General features: G+C 33.2%; 1 protein-coding gene across 1 annotated transcript in view; it reads right to left on the reverse strand.

Moving 5' to 3' along the window:
• SHC3 (SHC adaptor protein 3) overlaps window positions 1–21949 on the reverse strand; it is a 173849-nt gene that overhangs the window by 133895 nt on the left and 18005 nt on the right. The window contains exon 2 of the mRNA XM_027874951.1: window positions 728–798. Coding sequence (XP_027730752.1) covers window positions 728–798 — 71 coding nt within the window. The remainder of the gene's footprint in view (window positions 1–727; window positions 799–21949) is intronic.

The raw sequence follows: 21949 nt of genomic DNA on the forward strand, positions 1-21949 counted from the left end.
ATTTTGAATGAACAATTTTTTTGCTATTTATAGAATTAGGTTACTTGAAAAATTAACTATTTCCAACAAAAATTCTATTTACTGTTCTTTGTGTTTTATTGACCATACATGATATTAGAAAAGACCTAGAGGAAGGCTGGATAAATCCTCTCTGAAAACCCAAGAAAGGACATTGATAAGAACTGTAAAGTATCAGAAAGCATGGACGCCTGGTGATCTGTACTGATGGAGGGAGTACCCATTACAAGGATATAGATATATATATATATATATATATATATTATATATATTATATATATATATATAAAATATGTATCTATGTATGTATGTATGCATATGTGGAGGGGTGGGGGGTGTTAGGAAATTGTAATCATGTATTTATTGTCTTTTCACTACTTTTCCTTACATATACTCAGCCCTGATTTGTAAACTGAAAATGTTTAAACTTTATTACCTGGAGTGTTATCCTCCTAAAAAAATGAGGGGAATAAAACAAAGGGAGAGAAAGAAAAAAAAGGAAAAAGTTGAAAATGAACAATTTGCCTTCTTTTTCACTAACTGAAATATACATGTATAAATGAAAATGGCAATGCTACAGTAATACCTTCAGTGTCTCCTATAATGCTATAGATCAGATGGCAATGGGCAGTATTGGAAATTTCTAGGCACAAAAATAATTATGTTCTAAAATAAAAAACCAAAGAAGGCAATTTTTAAGAAGTCTTACCTTGTAATCTGAGTTCTTGTACTAAAGTCAAGAGACCTCATTGAGCGTAAAACTTCTAAGCATCCCAAATACTGAAGAAGGAAAAAATAAAATGTAAATGGCGAGCACTGAAATTTTTTAAAGAAGAAAAATGCATGAATAAAATCATAGTAATTTAAGTGATTACATACATTTCTTAAATATGATTTAATGACATATTTTCCTTATAAAGCTTATAACATTTATTTTTTAAATATTTTTCGATTGTTGTTGAAGCAATGTCAGTCATGTCTGACTCTTCCTGGCCCTATTTAGGGATATAGGACTAATATTGTCTCAGACACTTATGAGAGTTGTGATTCTCAGCAAGTTGCCTAATCTCTCTCAGCTTCAGTAAGTCAATAAACATGTATTAAATACCTGCTCTATGTCAGGCATTGTGCTAAGTTCTGGGCATACAAAGAAAACTAAAAGACAGTCTCAACTTTCAAAGAGCTCATGTTCAAATGAGGGACACTAGATGGAAACAACTATGTACAAATAGGATTTATATAGGATAACTTGAAGATAATCAGCAGGGTGAAGGTACCAGCATTAAGGGAGATCAAGAAAGACTTATTGTAGAAGTAGGATTTTAGCTGGGACTTGAATAGAGTCAGGAGGCAGAGATGAGGAGGGAGGGTTAGAAAATAGCCACATCCCCAAGCAAGGAATCTCGACCTAGTGAACCTCAGAAGTCCAAACCACACACCCATAGCCATCTGTGTTTTCATCTTCATGAGAGACATAAACCCTATTTCCTATACTGACCTATAACATAAAACATTACCCTCTTCACTGTCCATCTACTGAAAATGGCTAGCCTGGTGAACATACTTGCCCTCAACCTCTAATCTCTTATCCCAGCTTTTTAAAAACTGATTGAGAAGTGTTTACCCTTTAGCTTCACTTGTACCTATCCTGTTCTTCTGTTTTTGGTGAGGATTCCTTCCAAAGTCTTTGCTTTTATTACTGTGTTCCTTCTTTTATTTGCAGATCTTCTGACAATAAGAAGATGGTCACAGAAAGGTGACACAAGGATGCAAGATAGGAAGTGGAGGGGGACACCTAAGGGTAGATTGGAACATAAAAGACCATTTTTCCATTTTTCTGTATTACAGAACATCTGGGTAACTAAATGATCAGCAGAGTTTCAGACACACCATACCCAAGAAATATAAGTGGGACAAACCTTACTGATTACCCTTTCAGGTAGCAGGGTAGAAATGAGAAGAGAAGTGTTTTAGTATGGGAATCTTTACTGATAGGGAAAAATGGCACCTGAAATCTAAATCCACCATGATGGCACTGTCTTATTTCACGTCAGAGTAATGAGGACTAGACTAAATGTAAATATAAGCAATTAAAGCCATCCTTTCCCAATCTTTTATGTTCTATAGGCCAGTACTATCAAATTCAAATATAATTTGGGCCACTAATCCATACCAAGAATCCCTGTGCATACATATTGTTTTAGTTTTAAAATGTAATATTATGTATGTTTTATTTTGTTTTTATTTATTTTGTCAAATATTTCCCAATTATGTTTTAATCTGGTTCAGGCAGCACTCAGCCTGCAGCACTTCTACTGTAGGCAACCCCATCATAGGAGAAACTTGTGTCTTCCTTAAAGATAATGCCTACAGTTTCTTCCTTCCTACTCCCAGAGACTGATTGTACTAACATTTGTTGTGCTAATATAATCAATAGAATTTGGATTTCTAGGTCACAACCTAAAATGATATATTCCTAGCCAGAGATATACCATGTCTAACAAGACTGTTAAGAATTTATTTGCCAGGTGTCTTACAAATCTAAATCAAATAGGCTTTAAAGGATGAGGGAGATAGAAAACTGCTTATGTATATCCCCTAAATTAGATACTATAGAGAGCAGCCATAAAGAAGGATGAAGAATGACAGCTGAGAAATCTATCTTACAGGATACAGGATCCAAGAATGAGGCAAGTAGAAAAAACTCAGGGCTTCAAATGTCTATACACAAAAGCCCAAAGTGTAGGCAACAAACAGAAAGAACTAGTAGTCTTAACAGAAGAAGACAATGTGTATCTTTGAGATTAGTGGGTTGTTTTATGGGAGAAATATCCTTTTTTTAGTTCATGTGGCAAGTTACTGCTGCTAAAATAAATCTACCACAAAGGAGATTAAAATCCTAGGTTTTATCGTGCTTAAGTACAGGTTCAGGAGTTAGGAAAAAAATAACCCTGAGCTTTGATTGGAGTTTCTGAAAAGCTTTCATAGAGAAAATTATGTCAAAGTAAAAAGAAAAAAATTATTTTACATATTACAGTCTTATACATTCTTTTAGACTATAAAAGTTATAATAGGTAGATTCCTAATTCCATGCTTTTTTATTTAATAAAAGTTGAACAAATTTAGTCAAACAGAATCATAATCTCATACACTCCTTAAGGAAACAAACCTAATTAAACAGACTTTATAGGTAAACTAAGTCAGGTTACAGATTAAACTACATTTAGAGGGTTCACAACGGACTGATTGAAAGGGAAGATTTACATGTCACCAAGATACCCAAAGAGTCAGAAACAATTGGGATACTTCCTCTGACTTCTTATTTGAGGAATGTCTAAGGTCTTAAGTAAATTTTCACATCCCATAGAACAGGTTTCAACCAACTCAGTAATCTCCTAACCAACAGAAATGGCCCTGATTTGCCCCCTTCATAATAAAAATTAATAAAAGGAAATCAAAGAATAAAATTTATTATCAGTTGAAACACATGACTGAACTGTGGATCTGGACAGGCATACTTTGTTCAAAAGAAAAAGGATAGGAATATTAAGAAGGTATACTAATATGAGGAAATCCAGAGAAGGGAAGCATAATAGAGAATATTTGGTTTTAGGTCCAAGAAGAAAAACACAAGTGATTTTTTCATTGGAGTTATGCCACAGGCCACCTGGATAGAAAGAAGAAATAGGTAAGAAGTTGGGAGAACAAATTACAAGCCCAGCACAAGAGAGGCATTATATAATATTGATGGGCAGCTTCAATTATTCCATAACTTATTTTATTTGCCTTTGTGATAATTCCATCCATTAAAATGTGGAGTAACCAACAATGAGAAATTCTATCCAGGTTTTGATGCTCACTAACAAAGAAAATGTTTCTGGGGTAGGAATGATGGGAAGCTTATAGGGAAAAGACCACTCCATCTTAAGAGTTTGTGGGAAAGGAGAAAAATTCCAGGCATCATCTGACATGCACTCTAGATTTTGAGAAAGCAGATTTCAAAATCTGAGGATAAACAGGTAGGAGCACATAGACAAAAAATGTTTTAGGGGAAGTCAGGCCAGGAGGAATAGGAAACATGTAAAAATAAATTCTGAAGATTTAAAGGGAAACAGTTCCAGTAAGGAGGAAAACTGAGATTGGTCTGAAAAGGCCAATGAGGATGAACAAAGAACTCACCACCCAAATTTGATTTAAAGTCACATCAACGAACATTGATTAAATGCTAATTATGTGCCAGGTACTATGCTAAGTGCTGTGGATACAAACATAAGGCAAAGTTTACTTTCTGATGGGGGAAGACAACACATTAAAGAAAGCTAAAGTGAGGGAGGAAAAAATGTATCCACATGGGGGTATCATGGCAAAGTCTGGAGAATGAAAGATGGCTGGTCTAGGCCCTTCTACACGATGGAAGCTGCAGAAAAAACCTCACAAATGGTAGAAGAAGGAGGGGGGGTGAGGAGAAAGCAGATGAGGCATGATGGCAAAGTTTAGAGAGTAAGGCATAGTTTGGGCCTGTTCTCAAAATGGATGTTCCAGGAAGAACTAACCAAAAAGAGAAGGGGATCTCAGAGGTAGAGGATGTTTAAAATTATTTTTAAATGGATTTTTTAAAACAGGATAAAGGCCTGGTGATATGAGAAAATATAGGAACATGGCACAGTCCTATAAAAAGTGTCAGGAGTGCTAAAGCTCTGAGTTAGTCAAAGTTGGTAAGGGAAGCTAAAGACAACAAAAGAGGCATATTTGGCTATGTTGAGACAAAAAGAAGGGCCAAAGAAGGTGTAAGACATTTGCTTCAGGTAAATTGGATGATAACTGACAAAAGTGTAAAGCAGAGATTCTCAACTCTTTTTTTTTGTTTGTTTTCTCTGCAAAAGAATGACTTTTACATTGTGAATAACTGAACAAAAATAACTAACAGGGAGTCAACACCCATGTAAGCATGTGAGAGAAAGAGAACACCTAGCTGCTGCTGATAAATTCTAGTCAACTGGTCAGATGAAGTCTATCTTTGGGGTCCAAAAACCACTAATAACTTTTATTGCTGAACTAATGGTCAATGAAATTTGAAAGATCATAAAAAGCAGAATACATACCATGAGATTGGAGAACAAATTTTGTCTTGATTTTCAAAAAAGAGAAGGGAACAGACTGAAACTCTAAGCCAGAGACCTTGACTCTGATTCCTCAAGAAAAAAATTTACAATAGATTATTAAAGAAATGATTGACAATCATCTCTAAAGGGAAGGAGAAATTACAAAGAGCCAGCATGATTTCATGAAGAACAGGTCATACCAGATTATATTTCCCTTTTTGACAGGATTACTAAAATAGCAGACGAAGGGAGTGCTGTGAGTTATATTTTTTGGTAAAGCTAAACAAGCACAATAAGGTTACAGCCTTAAGAATTAACACTGGAGAATGTCAAGCTTTAATTCACTCATTCATGGGGTAGGAGTCAGAAAGTGAGACAAAGGAGATTTTTGTTAAGGAAAATACATGATGTACCCTAAGCAAGTCTATAGGTGAACAATGAATGGTAGGTAACACCGGTAGTCTCGCAGCAAAAAAAGGGGGGCTCCAGGAGAGAGGAAGAGATGAAGGATGAAAGAATTTTAAAAATGTGAATGAAAAAGGAAAGCCTCAACCCAATTTGGTTATGGGAGATCCCACTGAAAAGCACTCCCTTGGGGAACAAGATATGTGTTTGAAAAGAAATAGAGACCTTAGAATGGGTCAAATCTGGGGCAAGTTGTTGCAGAGTGGGACCACTTCTTCTAAGAGAATTTTATTAATCTATGGACAATTTTTTCCCTCAGGATAAAGGAAATAAGAGCTCCTAGAACAACTGGCACCAGGAATGGTGGAGGACATGGATCCAGGAAGAATATTGCATGGCAAATGGGAAGGAGAATGATCATGAAAAGGGTAGGGGATAGAAATAGACCAGAGAGTATAATTTGAGACCCAGGGAAATTTCCACCAAAATGCAACATTTCTATCCTCTGCTGCCTTCATTAATTGATACTTCTAAGAGGGAGGTACAAGGAAAAAAAAAAGGAATAAGGTAGCAAGATGCACAAGTGCAATAAAATAAACTGGTTAGAAAAGGGGACTCAAACTTGGTATATTAGATGTTTTAATTCCATTCCACAAGGAACAGAGAAATTTAAAAGGGAATAAATAAATGTGTGTGTGTATATATATATGTATAGATATACATATAATACACATGTATTATGTATATTATATGTATGTGTATATATTATATATAACAAAATATAAGTGCATTTATGTATATATACTTATACATACATACAACATATACATGAATGAAAGAACAAAAGTTCAAAATAAACAAAAAGGAAGGGAATTAATGTAAAGAATGAGGTACAAAAATCCTTAGAAAATGGTACAGAACAATAATAAAAGAAGCTGGAGGAAGAAGAGAATGGAGTCTGAATTAACTGATTAAATGAGAAGAGAAAAAGAGAAGAATTAGATAGCTAAATAAAAGAAAGAAGAATACATGAATAAGTTAAGTAAAACTCCAGAACTAGGAAAAGGGCAAAAATTAGAGAAGAAGACAAGCGCCTATGAGAAAAAGGTTGTGTCAAAGTAGATTAAGCAAAATCTTAGGAAGAAGGTACTGACTTATTAAAAGAGGAAAGGAACTCAAAAAAATCCCAATTTAAATAAGACCACATTATACTTTTACAGAAATTGATCATGTATTAAGACATCAAAAATTGCAAATAAACGCAAAAGGATAGAAATACTAAACACGTTTAATGGGTATGTTTAGTATTTCTTATATGGCAAGAAAAATAATATCTCAGGAAGGAAAAAAAGACATCAACTTAAAAGACTTAATAATGAAATCCTAAATAATGAATGGGTGAAAAGATAAATTGTAGAAACAACTAACAATTATGTGAAAAATAATTATACTGATAAAACAAGATACCAGCATTTCTAAAATACAACTAAAGCAATCCTCAAGAGAAAAAAGTTATATTCCCTAAAATATACATTAATAAAATAGGGAGAAAAGAAGAATAGTGAACCAAATTGAGAAAGAAAGCAATAGACTAAACATCTTTTATAAGAAAAATATGGTTTTAATATCTAAACCAGGGAATGATAAAACAAGAGAATCATAAACCAATATAATTAGTAAATATAATATAATTAGTAAATAGCAATTAAACATTTTGAGTAAAATACCGGCAAAATACTATAGCAATTTATCCAAAAAAAAATCATTAATTATATACAAGTTGAATTTGAATCAGAATGAAAAGATGGTGCAACATTAGAAAAACAATGTAATCACATTTTTTAAAATCCAACACCACATGATTATCTCAATAGATGCATAAAAGCATATATTGAAAAAGTACAACACATTTATGTCAATGCATAATAAAAAACTGGATTTATGCTTTAAAAAAACCTACAAAGTATAGTCATAGATCAGGGGTTAGCAAATTACAGCTTTTGGGTCAAATCTGTCTGCTGCCTTTTTTTGTACAACCTACAAGATAAAATGATTTTTACATTTTTAAATGGTTGAAAAAATCAAACACGGAATATTTTGTGACATGAGAAAATTATATGAAATTCAAATTTCTATGTCCACAAATAAATTTTTATTGGAACACAGCTACACTGATTCATTTACATATTGGCTATCACTGCTTTCATATTGCAAAGGCAGAGTTGAATAGTTGTGCAAGAGACCATATGTGGCTCTCTCATAAATTCACACTGATGCTTGGTGCACCACATTACAGTGACGTAGTTATAGCATGCCAGAGTTTCCAATGCCACATGTATTGCCAGACTACAGTAGTTTTTTAATTACCACTGCATGTTCATCATGTCAAAATAAGAAAAGAAGTAAAAAACAATTTATTATGATGTTTTAAGCTCATGGCCAAGATTACAATTTTTCTGAAGACAAAGCACCCTCAACCACTATTATCAAACATGAATGGCTTTAGAAATTAACTTTTGCTGCAGACTTGATAATGTTTCTCAAATAATTCAACCTAAAATTACAAGGCAAAACATCACTTATGCAGGAAACATAAATCAATTAAATGACAACTAACTTTGAATCTCAAGTAATGTCAAGCTGCTTTATATGACACCCTCCCCTCATTCTGTCAAAAGTTTAAAAAAAGAGATCTCCATTTCCATACAAATTTGCAGAAGATATCTTTTCCAAGCTCCAAACTACTGTTACATTTTCAGACCTCTATGGAAGTGAAAAGAAATTTTCATATTAAATTGAGGTGCTAACCTTCCTCCAGTTAGAAGTAATTAATCTTCAATGTAAAGACATGCTAAAAGACAAATAGCAAGAACAGAATCTAATATAATTGTATAGATGCCTTCCAAGCAATGAATGTGCACAATTAAAATCATATTCTTATAGAGTGATATCAGTATTTGGCAATGCCTATCCATGTGAAAAGACATTTTTAAAGATGAAATGTTTAAAAAAAAACACAACAAATCAGCATTAACACATAAACATTTGCCATCATTTTGATGTTAGAGAAAATTTTGAACTCCAATTAAGTAAAACATCAATCCCCCAAATTCCATTCTTCTAATTAGTAATAGACCTGTATTACCAAAAAAAGTTACTATTATTGCTATTAATATATTTGAATTTCATCAATAAAAAATTGTGTAAAGTTGTTTTCTCTCTTATTGTATAAGTACCTAAATAATATCCTTGATTTTGCCTCTTGGCTCATAAAGCCTTAAATATTTACTATCTGGCTATGAATATATTTTGTTTGTTCTGTAAAGTTTGGATTCAGTCAAAGGGCTACACTTGAGGACCTAGAGGGCCACATGTGGCCTTGAGGCCCACCCCTGATCTAGACTTTCTCTATTATGCCACAGCAGCCTCCTCACCCTGAAAGTTCACTCCATCTCAGCATCTCATACTGGAAGTACATGCTACCCTGAAGTCCCTTTCTCTCATTGTCTGGTTCCTCCTAGAACTTCCATTTTAAGGAATGCATTCATTCCTCTCTGGGCTCCACTTGACTATGTAGACTTTTTCTACCATGCCCCTGTACTTGTACTCTCCCTTTTCAGCTACCTTTTCTATGTTCTTTTTCTCCCCTCTCCCATTAGATTGTAAGTTCCCTGAGGGCAGGAACTATCTTTCTTTCTGCTTGTAGTGGTATTCCCAGAATTTAGCACAGTACTTAGCAAATAGTAATTGCTTTTAAAAGGCTTGTTAATTTGACTTCTCATTGCGCTGATTAAAATTCTAAAGTCTTTCAAAGTTGTTTTTCTCTTATAATGTTATTATTGTATAAATTGCTTTAGCTCTGTTCACTTGATTCCATATCTATTTATGAATGTCTTCTGAGGTTCCTCTGAATTTGGCCATTTCATCATTACTTGTAACACAAAAATATTGCATTATATTCATATACTTTATTTTGCTTAACCATTCCCTATTAGGATGACACCTAGGGGATAAATTCTTAACCAAGCAAGTGATAGAATCAAATACAAAAGATAAAATAGATAATTTTGATTACATGAAATTAGAAAGCATGTGTACAATAAAATTCATATATCTAGGACAAGAGTAAGCAATCAACTAGGAAAAATCTCTGATTAGGATTTGGTATCCAGAATATGTAGATAACTAACAAATATATAAAACCAAAAGTCAATAGAAAAATAGTCAAAGGATAGGAAGAGTTCTCGAAAGAATTGTAAACTATTGACAGTCATATGAAAGAAAGTTCTAAATCAGTAGTAACGAGAGGACTGTGAATTAAAACAATCCTATAGTTTTACTTCACATCCAGAAAATTGGCCAAGATAACAAAAGGTATGAATTTTCAATGTTGGAGGTATTGTGGGAAAAAAGGCATACTATTACATTGTTGTTATAACCATTCTGGAAAGCAATTTGGACTTATGTAAACAGTGATTAAAGTGATATACCCTTTGACCCAGAGATTCCACTACTAGGTATATACCCAAAGGAGGTCATTGACAAAAAGAAAGATTCTATATAGAACAAAATATTTACTGCAGAATTTTTTGTGGTAGCAAAGTACCAGAAGCAGAGTTGATGCCATTTGATAGGGGAATGGCTAAACAAAACTACTTAAAGACTTTAATAAATTGAGAAATAAACATAGCCAGGAAAACTATATGCACAATGACTCTAACAATATAAATGGAAAGAATACATATATAACTATTCTTCCTTCTAGTTTTTTTTGCAGAGATTAGCATCAATGAATATGAAGCATTACATGTGACATCAGAATTTTTTTGATGCATTGATCAATTTTGCTGATTTTTTTCTCTTCTTCCTCTTTTAAAAAAGATCTCTGTTACAAAGGATGTCTCTCTGATAGGAGGGAGATACAGGGGGAAATCTAGGTAAGGTAGAAACAAAAAATATCAGTAAAAAGATATCAATAAAAATCTGTTTCTAAAAATAAATATGCTATAAAGAGGCAGTGTGACTATCAAATTTATCACTAAGGCTTCTTACACTTTCCTCATTCAAAATGTTTGCTTGATAAAATTGGCAAGAAGGCTTATTTTGTAGCATCCTCAAATTATAGAATTTGAGAGTTGAAAGGAATGTCAATGACCTTCTAGTACAACCTAAACACAAAAGGAATACCCACAATATGATGCCAGATATGATCCTCCATTAAATGAATAACACAATACACTCCTACTTCATTCATTTTTTTGGTCAAGAAGGATAAAGCATTAGCCTGGGAATAGGGGACTTGTTTTCTATCCTAGTTCTTTCACCAACCAGCTAGATTCGTAAAAGTCACTTGACTGTTTTGTTTTCTTGTTTGTAAAATGGGAATGCCTAGAATAAATTCAGCACCATATTTAGCCCCATTCCACTCCTCCTCCATAAACATGCACAGTCTCCTACCTACATTTGTAGTCTTATTTCATGTAGTTATATAAGATGTATTCCCTTCATGTATGCCTTATTCTAGACAAAGTAGCTCCTAGCTGTTCCCCAAAATGAGCATCTCATCTTCCCACCTCCATGCATGCACACGTCATACCCAAGTCTGTAATGTGCCTCTGCACCTTAGATTTCTTAGCTTCCTTCAAGGCAGAGGACACCACCCAATAATGGAGGAAGCAAAACCTTCCCTATTTTGTCCTGTCTATAGCCCCCAAGTAATGGGTAAGTACATGACAGGCAGAGATTGTTTCATTTTTGATTTTGTATCCTTATGTACTCACACATAGTAGATATTTAATAGAAATTGGCTATATTGAATTTAATCCTCATAAAAATTTTTAAGAAAGAAACATTAACATTCATTAAAATTTATGAAATAACTGAATGAATGGTGCAACCTGCAGGTATTTAGGTGGAGACTAAAGTTAGATGGCTGACTCTTGCTCCTCAACTCCTCACTCCCCATTCCATCCACAAAAAAGTTATAATGAAATCCTCCAAATCACACTTATCTTCTTCCACTGAGGCCTGCTAGAGATGTAATTTTCCTTCATATATCATATCAGCTCCCTGTCTCTGTGTTTCTCTGTCTCTGTGTCTCTCTCCTGCCCCCCCCCCCCACTCCCCCCCCACTGACGCCTTTGACCTTAACTTTCTGGAACTGTTTTGGTGGCTCCTGGAAGAGAAAAGTAAAGAGTTCACCATCCATCTTGTTGCTACAAGAGGAAGTACAGAGGCAGGATCAAGTGGTATATGGACAATCACCACATCATGCACCTCCCCAGCCCTTTTTTACGTGACCCTGAGAAACTAAGGAGCAACCCATTCTTCCAGCTGAGAACTGATTAGAGCATGCTGGTGAAATTGCAGAGTATTTGAAGGGAGTTTTGCTTTTTCCCTCACTTTCCTATTTAAGAAGAATTAGCTCAAAATGCATCTCTCTCTTAAGCTAGCAGATAACTAATTTTCCTTTTGGGAGAGAGTTGAGCTCAGGGGAAGAAGCCAACCATATTTCCCATGATAGACAACTATTTACTTATAAATGGTTTACTCCCTAAGTGCTTATAATTAGTGTTATTATGAATGTTTCCCCCTTCCACATGAAAAGAAAACACATTGGCTGATAAATCCTTTGTCTGGTGTGATTAATGACAGCAGACAGCAGAGTTTTGGGGAAAGGTTTGAATCTCTGTATAGAGACAAGACATACATGGTCATCTCTCACAGAGCTAAGTTATTCAACAACAAGAAGAACAGATAATGATTCCCATTTTACATCTCTAGGCAAGTATAAAATTTCATAAAAAAGGCCAATGTAGAGAAAAAAGTTCATTTACATGTCTATGCATACCCCTACCTAGTAGAGACAATCCCTTGAGGATAAAGCAAGCCCAGGAAGGGGATGATCATGCTACACTTTGAGTTTCAACTTTTAAATCTCCAGCAAGAAAAAACATTTCTTAAGTTCAGAGACACCCTTGGAGATAGCTCTAACCAGCTCAAAAGAGCCAGTTTTTAAATTTTTTGTGAGAACATTTACACTTCAGAAATTGGCAAGCTCTACAAATCAGGGCTTAATTTGTTGTTTTCTTGATTGTCTAGACAAGAAAGTGATGAAGAAAATGTTAATAATGTAGATTAAACTTAAAACTATGTTGTGGGTACATTTTTTCCCCTAGAAAGTTGGTCATTAAACATTCACCTACATGCTTCTGCTTAAATTTCTCACATTCCCTTACAAGCTCTACAAATAAAGAGGGCTTAAGTCTAAAGCAGAACATCCAGTGACCAACCCTGCTCCTGCTTGTCCACCCCTCTCTGTGTTATGGGTGAAAGCACTCCTTGAAGGGAAATATAATTTCTTTAAAACTTTACTTGTGGGAAGCCTCCCTATTATATGAAAGCTGTAATTCTGTATGAGATTTTGAAATAACTTCATTAATTCAAAAATCACTATGGTTAAAATTTTAAATATATTATTTCGAATACAGTTTTATTGTTTTCAAATTCAGAAAACTGAATCCAAATATAATTTTTGCCCAGCAGAGGTCACTCTGACCCTCCCCCTCTTTCTCTAGTACAGCAGTTGGGAAACATTTTGGTCTCAGGACTCCTTTAGAATCTTAAAAATCATCGAGGACCCCAAAGAGCTTTTGTTTATGTGGGTTATATCTTTAAATATTTGTCATGAGAAATAAAAAGTGATATTTTTAATTTATTAATTCATCCCCAAAACTATAAGTCCATTACATGTTAACATAAAAATATTTTTAGGAAAAATAACTGTATTTTCCAAAATAAATTTTAAAAGATCTTTATAAGAAAAATAACATTGCTGTATATTTCTGCCAATGTAAATTGCAAATTGCTTTTGTACTATCAGTGTAAATGTCAACACAGTTGTTCCAGAATAAACTATGAGATTCAGAACAGTTATTCAACACTTTGAATCTTATAGCACCATTGTGTTTGCTGCCAAGTATTCACATAAAAGATCTCCAATCATCAGTTGATGTGGATACCAAACAAATACAAGCAAAACAGCGAGTCTAGCCATGTCTGTAGATTCATCCATTTTTAAGATAAAAGTAGAATTCTGCAAATGAGATTAACTCAGTCTTCATCTCTGAAGTTAAATCTTTAATCCATAGGTCATGTTGCCTATGAAAAATTCCATTGTACAGTCATGAGAATGGAGTGAAAAAGATAAATAACATCTTAATATTATCATGAAAATAGTATTCTTGCCAACCCCCAAAAGAGTGTAAGGAACCCTTAAGGGTCCCTGGATTACATTTGAGTACCACTGCTGTAGTGGGTGGAGAAAAAAACTTTATATCAGTTCCCTGATATGAAGTGACTTGTCTGCTTAGAGAAAATGAATTTAGCTTGTGAGAATTTTAGTCTAGAATGAAGATCCCAGTTCCCTGTGGCTTCCTTTCTCTGCAAAGCTAAAAAATAGAATAAATAAAAGAAAATAAATCTGAAAATATAAATTACAAATCAATTTAATAAAATTTTCAGTCTCCAGATAACCTATTGATTATCAAACTAGGATAGTGATTTCTAAGCCAACTGGCTTAGAAATTAGAATTTAGTTCAAATATTCACAGGTTTTCCTTCCCTCTCCTATATAAAAATTGGTAATCCATACCTGGTAGATATGATAGTATCCAGCTAACTAGAGTACTCAATTAATCAAAGATTTCATTACCCATATTTAATAGAAAGTGACATTTTGTATATATATATACTTATATGTGTATATACATACATATATATGTATATATATATACATATACAGAATTTAAAATATGTTGTCACATAGTTAACAGTATTGCCTCTGGTACTTACCTTAATAAATAGTAAATAAATTAGCTCATTTTTGTAAATAAATAATAATTGAAAATGTCCCTTAAATAGGCTCTAAATGTCCCCTTAAAATTATGAGATTACCACTAATTTTCTTGGCAACATCCTCCACTTGGTTGTTAAAATATATATTTATTACACACAGGTAATCTTTAGTCAAAATTCTATCAGAGTTCAGAGCTAACAAAGTCCAAATTAGTTTTCAGTATGTTCTATACATAAAATCTAATTTAAAACCCAATAACCCAAAGTTATACCATGGTAAATACTGTACCAGGCCGCTAGGTGGCGCAGTGGATAAAGTGCTGTGCCTGGAGTCAGGAAGACTTATCTTCCTGAGTTCAAATATGACCTCAAACACTTACTAGTTGTGTGACTAGACAAATCACTTGACCCTGTTTGCCTAAATTTCCTCATCTGTAAAATAAGCTGGAGAAGGAAATAGCAAATTACTCCTGTATCTTTGCCAAGAAAACCTCAAATGGGGTCACAAAGATTCAGACACAACTGAAAAAAAAAATTAAAATCTATTGGCCATATGTCTCTCCTTCTTTTTTCAATCAAATCCCTAGAAAAATCCATCTATACTCATTTCTTCTACTTCCTTTGCTCTCAGTCCCTTCTCAAAAACTTGTAATATGGCTTCCAACTTCTACATAATTAAAAATATTTTCTCTGAGACAGAGAGAGACACAGAGAGACACAGAGAGAGACAGAGAGAGAGAGAGAGAGAGAGAGAGAGAGAGAGAGAGAGAGAGAGACAGTGAAAAGAACACTGAACCTAAAGGCAAAAGACTTGGGTTCTAGCATTGGTTCTAGCTAGTTTTTTGTCCCTAGGCAAGTCACTTAACCTCTGTGAGATTTTTTCAGTATCCTTAACCCATGTGAAAGCATATTTTAAAAAACAAAATGAAACTTCTTTTCAGTTTCTCTAGGAATGTTAAGAGATCATATTTTCACCAACCTAATACACAGTACATTATAGGCGTGAATTTTTTTTATTTGACAGGGTTTGTATTTAATGGGTTTATAAGTTCCCTTAGAATTCTAAAATTTCTCAGTTCTAAATTTTATACTCACAAAGAATTTTTACTGCATTTGTTCAATGAATTGAAATAAAATACTAAAAGTTGTTTTTCTCACCAAACTTTCATAGTTTTATTCATTAGTAGTGGAAATCGATTCCAAAAAATGCAGCTTTTCTAAACCAAGATCAAGTAAAAAAAAATTAAGCATGGACCTATTTGTTCCAATAATTAGTATTATATTTGGGGTTGGGGGTTTTTTGTTTTTGTTTTTACTTGTTTTATAATTAGTTCTTTTAAATTTTTTCTTTTGCTGAAGTCCAGTGAGAATTCCTAATGCTTGTGTGGAGGTGATCCTAAATTGTCAAAGGCTATGTCAAAAGCACACAAGCTCTGGAAGGTTTTACCAAGCTGGAAAGGTTTCTGTCCTAGTGACAGGTTGTATGTCTGGTCTCCAGGAACCAGCTTAGCTATGTGCAAAAATACTCATCAAAGGGGCAGCTAGGTGGCACAGGGGATAGAGCACTAGCCTTGGAGTCAGGAAGACCTAAGTTCAAATCCAGCCTCAGACACTTGACACTTACTAGCTGTGTGACCCTGGGTAAGTCACTTAACCCTGATTGCCTCACACACACAAAAAAAAGCAAAAAAATACTCATCAAGAGAGTGTTGATCACCAAGCTATTTTTGTTTTTGCCCATAGCTATTCATGAAAACCATCTACTTAAGACCGCCACTCCTGGAATAACACTGTTGTAATCATGGATCTTTGAAGTATTGAAGTAAAAATTGTTCAATTCTTAGCTTGGGTGCTGTACTTGAAAGTAATGAAACTGTGTTTACTTTTTAAAAATTCTATAATTCAAATATTTCACAGTCAGACTTTAATTGTTATAGCCAAAAATCAATTACCAGATAGTAATGCAATCTAATATGATCAAATAATAAAGAAAACAGAAGTGTTAAATGCATCATTATTGCAGAAATTTACATGTTTTCCCTGAGGTTTCAAGTGTGATAAAACCAAACATACCTTTCTAAGCTTTCAGCAGTTTTGTTTGTTTGCGGTGGGGAGAGATTTAAAAGGGGTACAGTTGAGTTTTCTGTTCTCTATGCACGCTTTTGGACCAATACATATCAGTTTGATCTTTGACACTGAACATTTGAAAAGTATCCTGCTGCTTCTAGACGTTCTATGAAATACAAAATGAATGTCATATAGAGAGTCTGAGTTTTATTGGAGAAAGTTGTGTTTTAATGTCTGCTGTACTGTCAGCATGATTTTAAAAAGCACAACCAAGTTGCCTCTCAATGTTTTTAGCAAGTGAACCAGAAATCTGTATGTATAAAAACCTGAATCCACTTTAAAAAAAATCAATCACTCCAAATTATCCACTGTGAACCGAATTTATGTTACAATTTTCCCAGAATGACATTGCTATTATAATGTTCTGAAAGTCTTAATTGACTTAATTTAATAAATTTTTCAATGCTATCTTTTGTCAGATGAATATTGTTAAGGTCTTATAAGAAAAAATACTATAGATTGAATTACTCTGAGAAAATATGCTTTTACATAGGACTTTATAATGAAAGAAATGAGACCATTCTTAAATTTTATCTCAGTCAGAACCTTGATTTTTTTCAACAGCTGGAAATATAGGTTTTAATTAGTAACACTAAGAGCTATTAACAGTGGCATGCATAATTTTAATATATTGCAACATTAATGAAAGTACCAATGCATACAAATTTTTTTAAGTTTGCCATTAAATCCTTTGAACAATTTCTTGCTGCTTTGTCTTTAGTCTACTGGGATCACTGAAATACTTATATATCAGATCCAATCAACTTTAAATCTAAATAACTATAACTATAGTTATTTTGGACTACTATACTCTAGCTCAATATTTAACATCTACATTTGCTCAAAGTATTACTGCATTTTGCAACATAACACTCATCACTTTTGTCAAAACATTTGACAAACTGTAATTGATTAACATTTTCATTATTTCTTCAGAGTAGATGATTATCAGGACCCAGGAAAGTTCCTTGTATGAAGTAGGCATTTTACAAATGTTTGTTAGATAAATTAATTGTCTTCAATTTCTAAGGAGTGATTTAAAATTACTATGGAGATTTTAATTCAAAGAGGGATTCAGAAACACCTAAAACCCAGTATTCTTCTAGCACTTCAGCATCATTTATGTCTAAATTGAAATGACCTTTTAAAATCACATGCAAGTATTGTGTGATTTTCATATTAATAACCTCTAGTTAACATGTTGCACTTGGATATAATTAAAATCAACATCTTCTGACCTAAAATGACAGCCACAAGCAGATAGATATCTAAATCAAAATAATTATAAATGTTCATTCATTTTAGAAAAGTCTGAGCTTTTGCCTCCTGATACAACTTTTAATTCAAATCAAGCTAATTAAATAAAGCAATATCTAAATTGAACAACACAGGATACTTGAAACAGCTCTATCTATATATACATCTCAGATGTGTGTCACCATATCTGGTATCTTATGTATAAAATAGTAAATTAAGTACTAAAGGAAATACAAGCATAATAAGAAAAATTTGCATTTATGTATGCTTTCATGCAGGAAGTTACTTGGATAAAATGTGGTCCATTAGTGATATAAGGATGATTTAAATGTACTTAAGTATGAAGGAGAAACAATTAATGTGGCAATAAAGGTAGTAAACTGTCCTTAATTAGGAAGACCTCGATTCAAGTCCTACTTCTAACATGTATTTGCTGTGTCACAATAAAAGTAAGTTGCCAATCTGCATCAATAGAGAGAGTTTCACACCGGGGTTTCCTTACCAGAGATGTCAAACACACAGCCAGCATGAGCATGACATGAACGACACTCCCAAGTACAACCCACACTAGAATAAAATATAATTGGAAAATATCTAACAAAAATCAATAAAAATGCAATAGAACTTAAATAATGTTAATATATATTTTTATAAGTCAATATGCAGCCTGCTGGGACCCTGGTGTACACTTTAGTGGCCCAGTTTCCATGAGTTTGACAACACTTCCTTATGCCAATAAAATTACAAGTCTAGACCTAATTAACATCACATAAAATAAGAGCATAAAGGGTATGGGGGGTCATGAGAATAATATAAGGACAAGTGTTATTTTGGGGATACAAAAGTGTCTTTTGGGGACATAAATTTAGCTGGCCATGAAGCTCTATGGTCAACTGAATACATTCAGATTTTCTACTGCCTTTACTACTTTCCTATATTCTTTTATACATATTCTTTTACTACTTAAATTTGCCAGTTTTATATCCTTAGTGGATTCGAGACAAAATAAATAAACGTGTAGTTAAAAACAACAATTATTTGTTTTATCTTTAGTTAATGATTTGTTGTTCACTTGTTAAGCTATGTATCTATTTTATCCTCACTGGTACAAGTACCAGTTTTTTATATCTTTTATATCTTAAATTCTAAATTGTAATCTATGTCTTTAAAATTCCAGATACAAGAGTATGTGTCAGAGACAGAAAGAGAGATAGACAAAGAGACAGAGAGAGATGAGAGGACAAAAGGAAAAGATGAAAATATCCAGGTTTAGACAAGCAGGGAAGAAATGCTGTGAAAGAAATATAAACTTACTCCCCTGTGTTACAGATTTCCAATGTCCAGCATAAGAATGCATTCATAAAATAATAATCCACAAATTAATTTAGCATTCAGAGACAGTCTGAGTTTCAGATTTTCATAAACTCATATATAAATAAAGCCAAATTTAGCATGTAATTTATTCTCATAACTGTTCTAGTTGCTATGCCAATTATAATTAATTGCTCACAAATGTGGGTTCCACTATTTCAGAATTTGTCATAATTTGACCTGTATTAGACTAAATTGTTATCTTTAGAATACAAAGAGAGAGTTAGAAAAATAAATAGTGTAAACAAGTATAAAACTTGATTTACTTAAGAGAAGAAATTTATTAGTTATTATCTTTTTCCAGCATTTTTTTCAATTCTGTAAATCCTTTTTTCTTTATTTAACATATTTTCCCATGTCAGTGTCCTTGTAGTTCTTTGCCTGAATATAGACCCATTCCTATTCTACCACCCTCTACCCCACAAAAAAAACAAACAAAAAAAAAACACCACTATCTATTCATTGAAAATATTTCTAGAATGCCCCACACTTCAAGGTCCACATTATATGATAACTTGGTTAAGGTGCCATCCCTAAACCACCACTCTGATGGAAATTAATCTGTGCATCTCCTTTGTACTTACATTTGAATTTCTATTTTAGTTATGTTCCCCTAGATTATCTCTTCTATTTGACTATAAGGTAAAGGATCATGGTTAAGTCTGTACTACAAAGTAAGCCATCATCACCAATAAGAAAGAACCAAGTTTGGGTCTCACTGATTATACACTGTAAGTGTTCACAGAAAATAAAAATATTTACATCAATTTTCCTACCTATGGATAGATGCCTTAATAAAGATATATTAAAGAATAAACAGTGATCTTTGAGCTCTTTTTAGAATTCTATGACTTAGAGAATACAAGAATACCCAGTACTAAGTTATTCCAATGTTGTTTCAAAATAAAACAATTAAATTATAATCAAATGTCATTGTAATGTCATGAAACCATATTGTTCAGCTGATTGACCACTGTACAATAGTAAGCTTCACACTCTAATATTATTTTACCTAATGTTTTCAGAGCATGCTTGTTGGAGGCTAGAATCATGCCTATAGACTGAAATATGGAGAAAACAACTGATTCACTGATAGTAATAAGATAAATTTTAAGTATGTCTGATATCCTACATTCAATGCATATTTAAATGGCAGGATTAAGCAGGTGATCTTTCCACCTTATATTTACTACTTGTAAATACAATAAAATCTCCCTCATTTGGGGGAAGGCAAATTTGAAATACAGATTATTTTAAGAAGAAATTGTGTTGTTACCTACAAGGGCATAAAATATTTATAAATTCAGAAAATATGATATTTTAAATACTACTTTTGTAGCACATCATACAATTAGAATAGTAATTAATAAAAGAAATATAATCAAAAGATTTAAAAAGGTATTAAAAAAACTTCTTTTAAAAGGATTGGACCAAAAACCATAATATAGAAACAACAAAAATTACATCAAAGATATGACAAAATATAACATAACATACTAAAATTTATTGAAGCAGTTCTTAGAGGCAAATTTATTTCTCTGAATACTTACAAAATATAAAAATGAAGATTAATGAGCTGAATTTAGCATAAAAATAGAAAATCAACAAATTAATACAAAAAATAAGCATAAAAGAGAAATCACTAAGAGCAAAAGAGAAATTAACACAGTTAAAAACAATTGAATTAATGAATAAAACAAAGTTTTTTTTTAAATCAACTGAATTATACACTATTAGCTAAATTAACAAGAATACTGAGGAGAACCAAATTAACAAAATCAAACTGAGAAAGGAATTGAAAATAAATGGTAAAAGAATAAAGGAAATTAATAAAGAATAATCCACACAAATATATGCCAACAAAACTGATACTGGAAAAGAAACGATTAATGTATTTGTTTACATGTCCTATTCCTGCTCCCACTATACCTCCATTACTATGTAATCTCCTTAAAAGCAGGAAATGGTTTTTGTTTTGCTTTTGTGTTCCCGGCACCTAGCACAATGAATTCTTTTAAAAACATATAACATCCAAATTGATAGAATAAGAAACAGACAACAGAAATAAACCAACATTAGAAAAATGGATCAGGCAGGTCTCCTGGCCCCACTAAAAAAGCAAATGCATACCAGGAGTTAAATATTTCTCTTGCAGATGATACCTATGATTTATTTCAAAGACCCAAAAGAATCAACAAAAACAACAGTCAAAAACACAAAGCTAGATGTGAAGTCAAAAGGATGAGGCCATTACTAAAAGGGGGAATCATGGAAGAAGTGGCATTTCAATGAGCTCTAAAGGATGAGTAGAAAAGAAGAGGCATAAGAAGTATGAATAAGTCACAGAGCTAGTGGGTATATTTGGGAGAGCTGCCCTTCTCTTAATACACCTTCTCTTGGTGCTCTTGTTATCTTTCACAGATTCATACTATTATTATCACTAACAACAACAATAATAAAGCATTTGTACAGCACTTTAAGGTTAGCAAAGCACTCATTTTCTCATTTGATCCTCACAACTCTGGGAGTTAGGTGCTATTTTTATCTCCATTTCGCAGATGAAGAAACTGAGGCAGAAAGAAGTTAAAGGATTTGTCCAGGGTTACACAGCTGGTAATCCATCTGAGGCTGGATTTGAACTCAAATCTTTCTGACTTCAGGCCCAGTGCTCTATCCACTGCCTCTATTTATCACCTCTATGTAGGTGATGTCTTATTCTCTTCCCTAAGCTCCACTTCCACATGACCAACAAGATATATACCAGATAAACTGGAGGCACTAAGATTAAGAAGCACTGGGAAAGGCTTCTTGCT

This window comes from Vombatus ursinus, unplaced genomic scaffold (genome assembly GCF_900497805.2).
Source record: "Vombatus ursinus unplaced genomic scaffold, bare-nosed wombat genome assembly UNPS02014807.1, whole genome shotgun sequence".
Lineage (NCBI taxonomy): Eukaryota > Metazoa > Chordata > Mammalia > Diprotodontia > Vombatidae > Vombatus > Vombatus ursinus.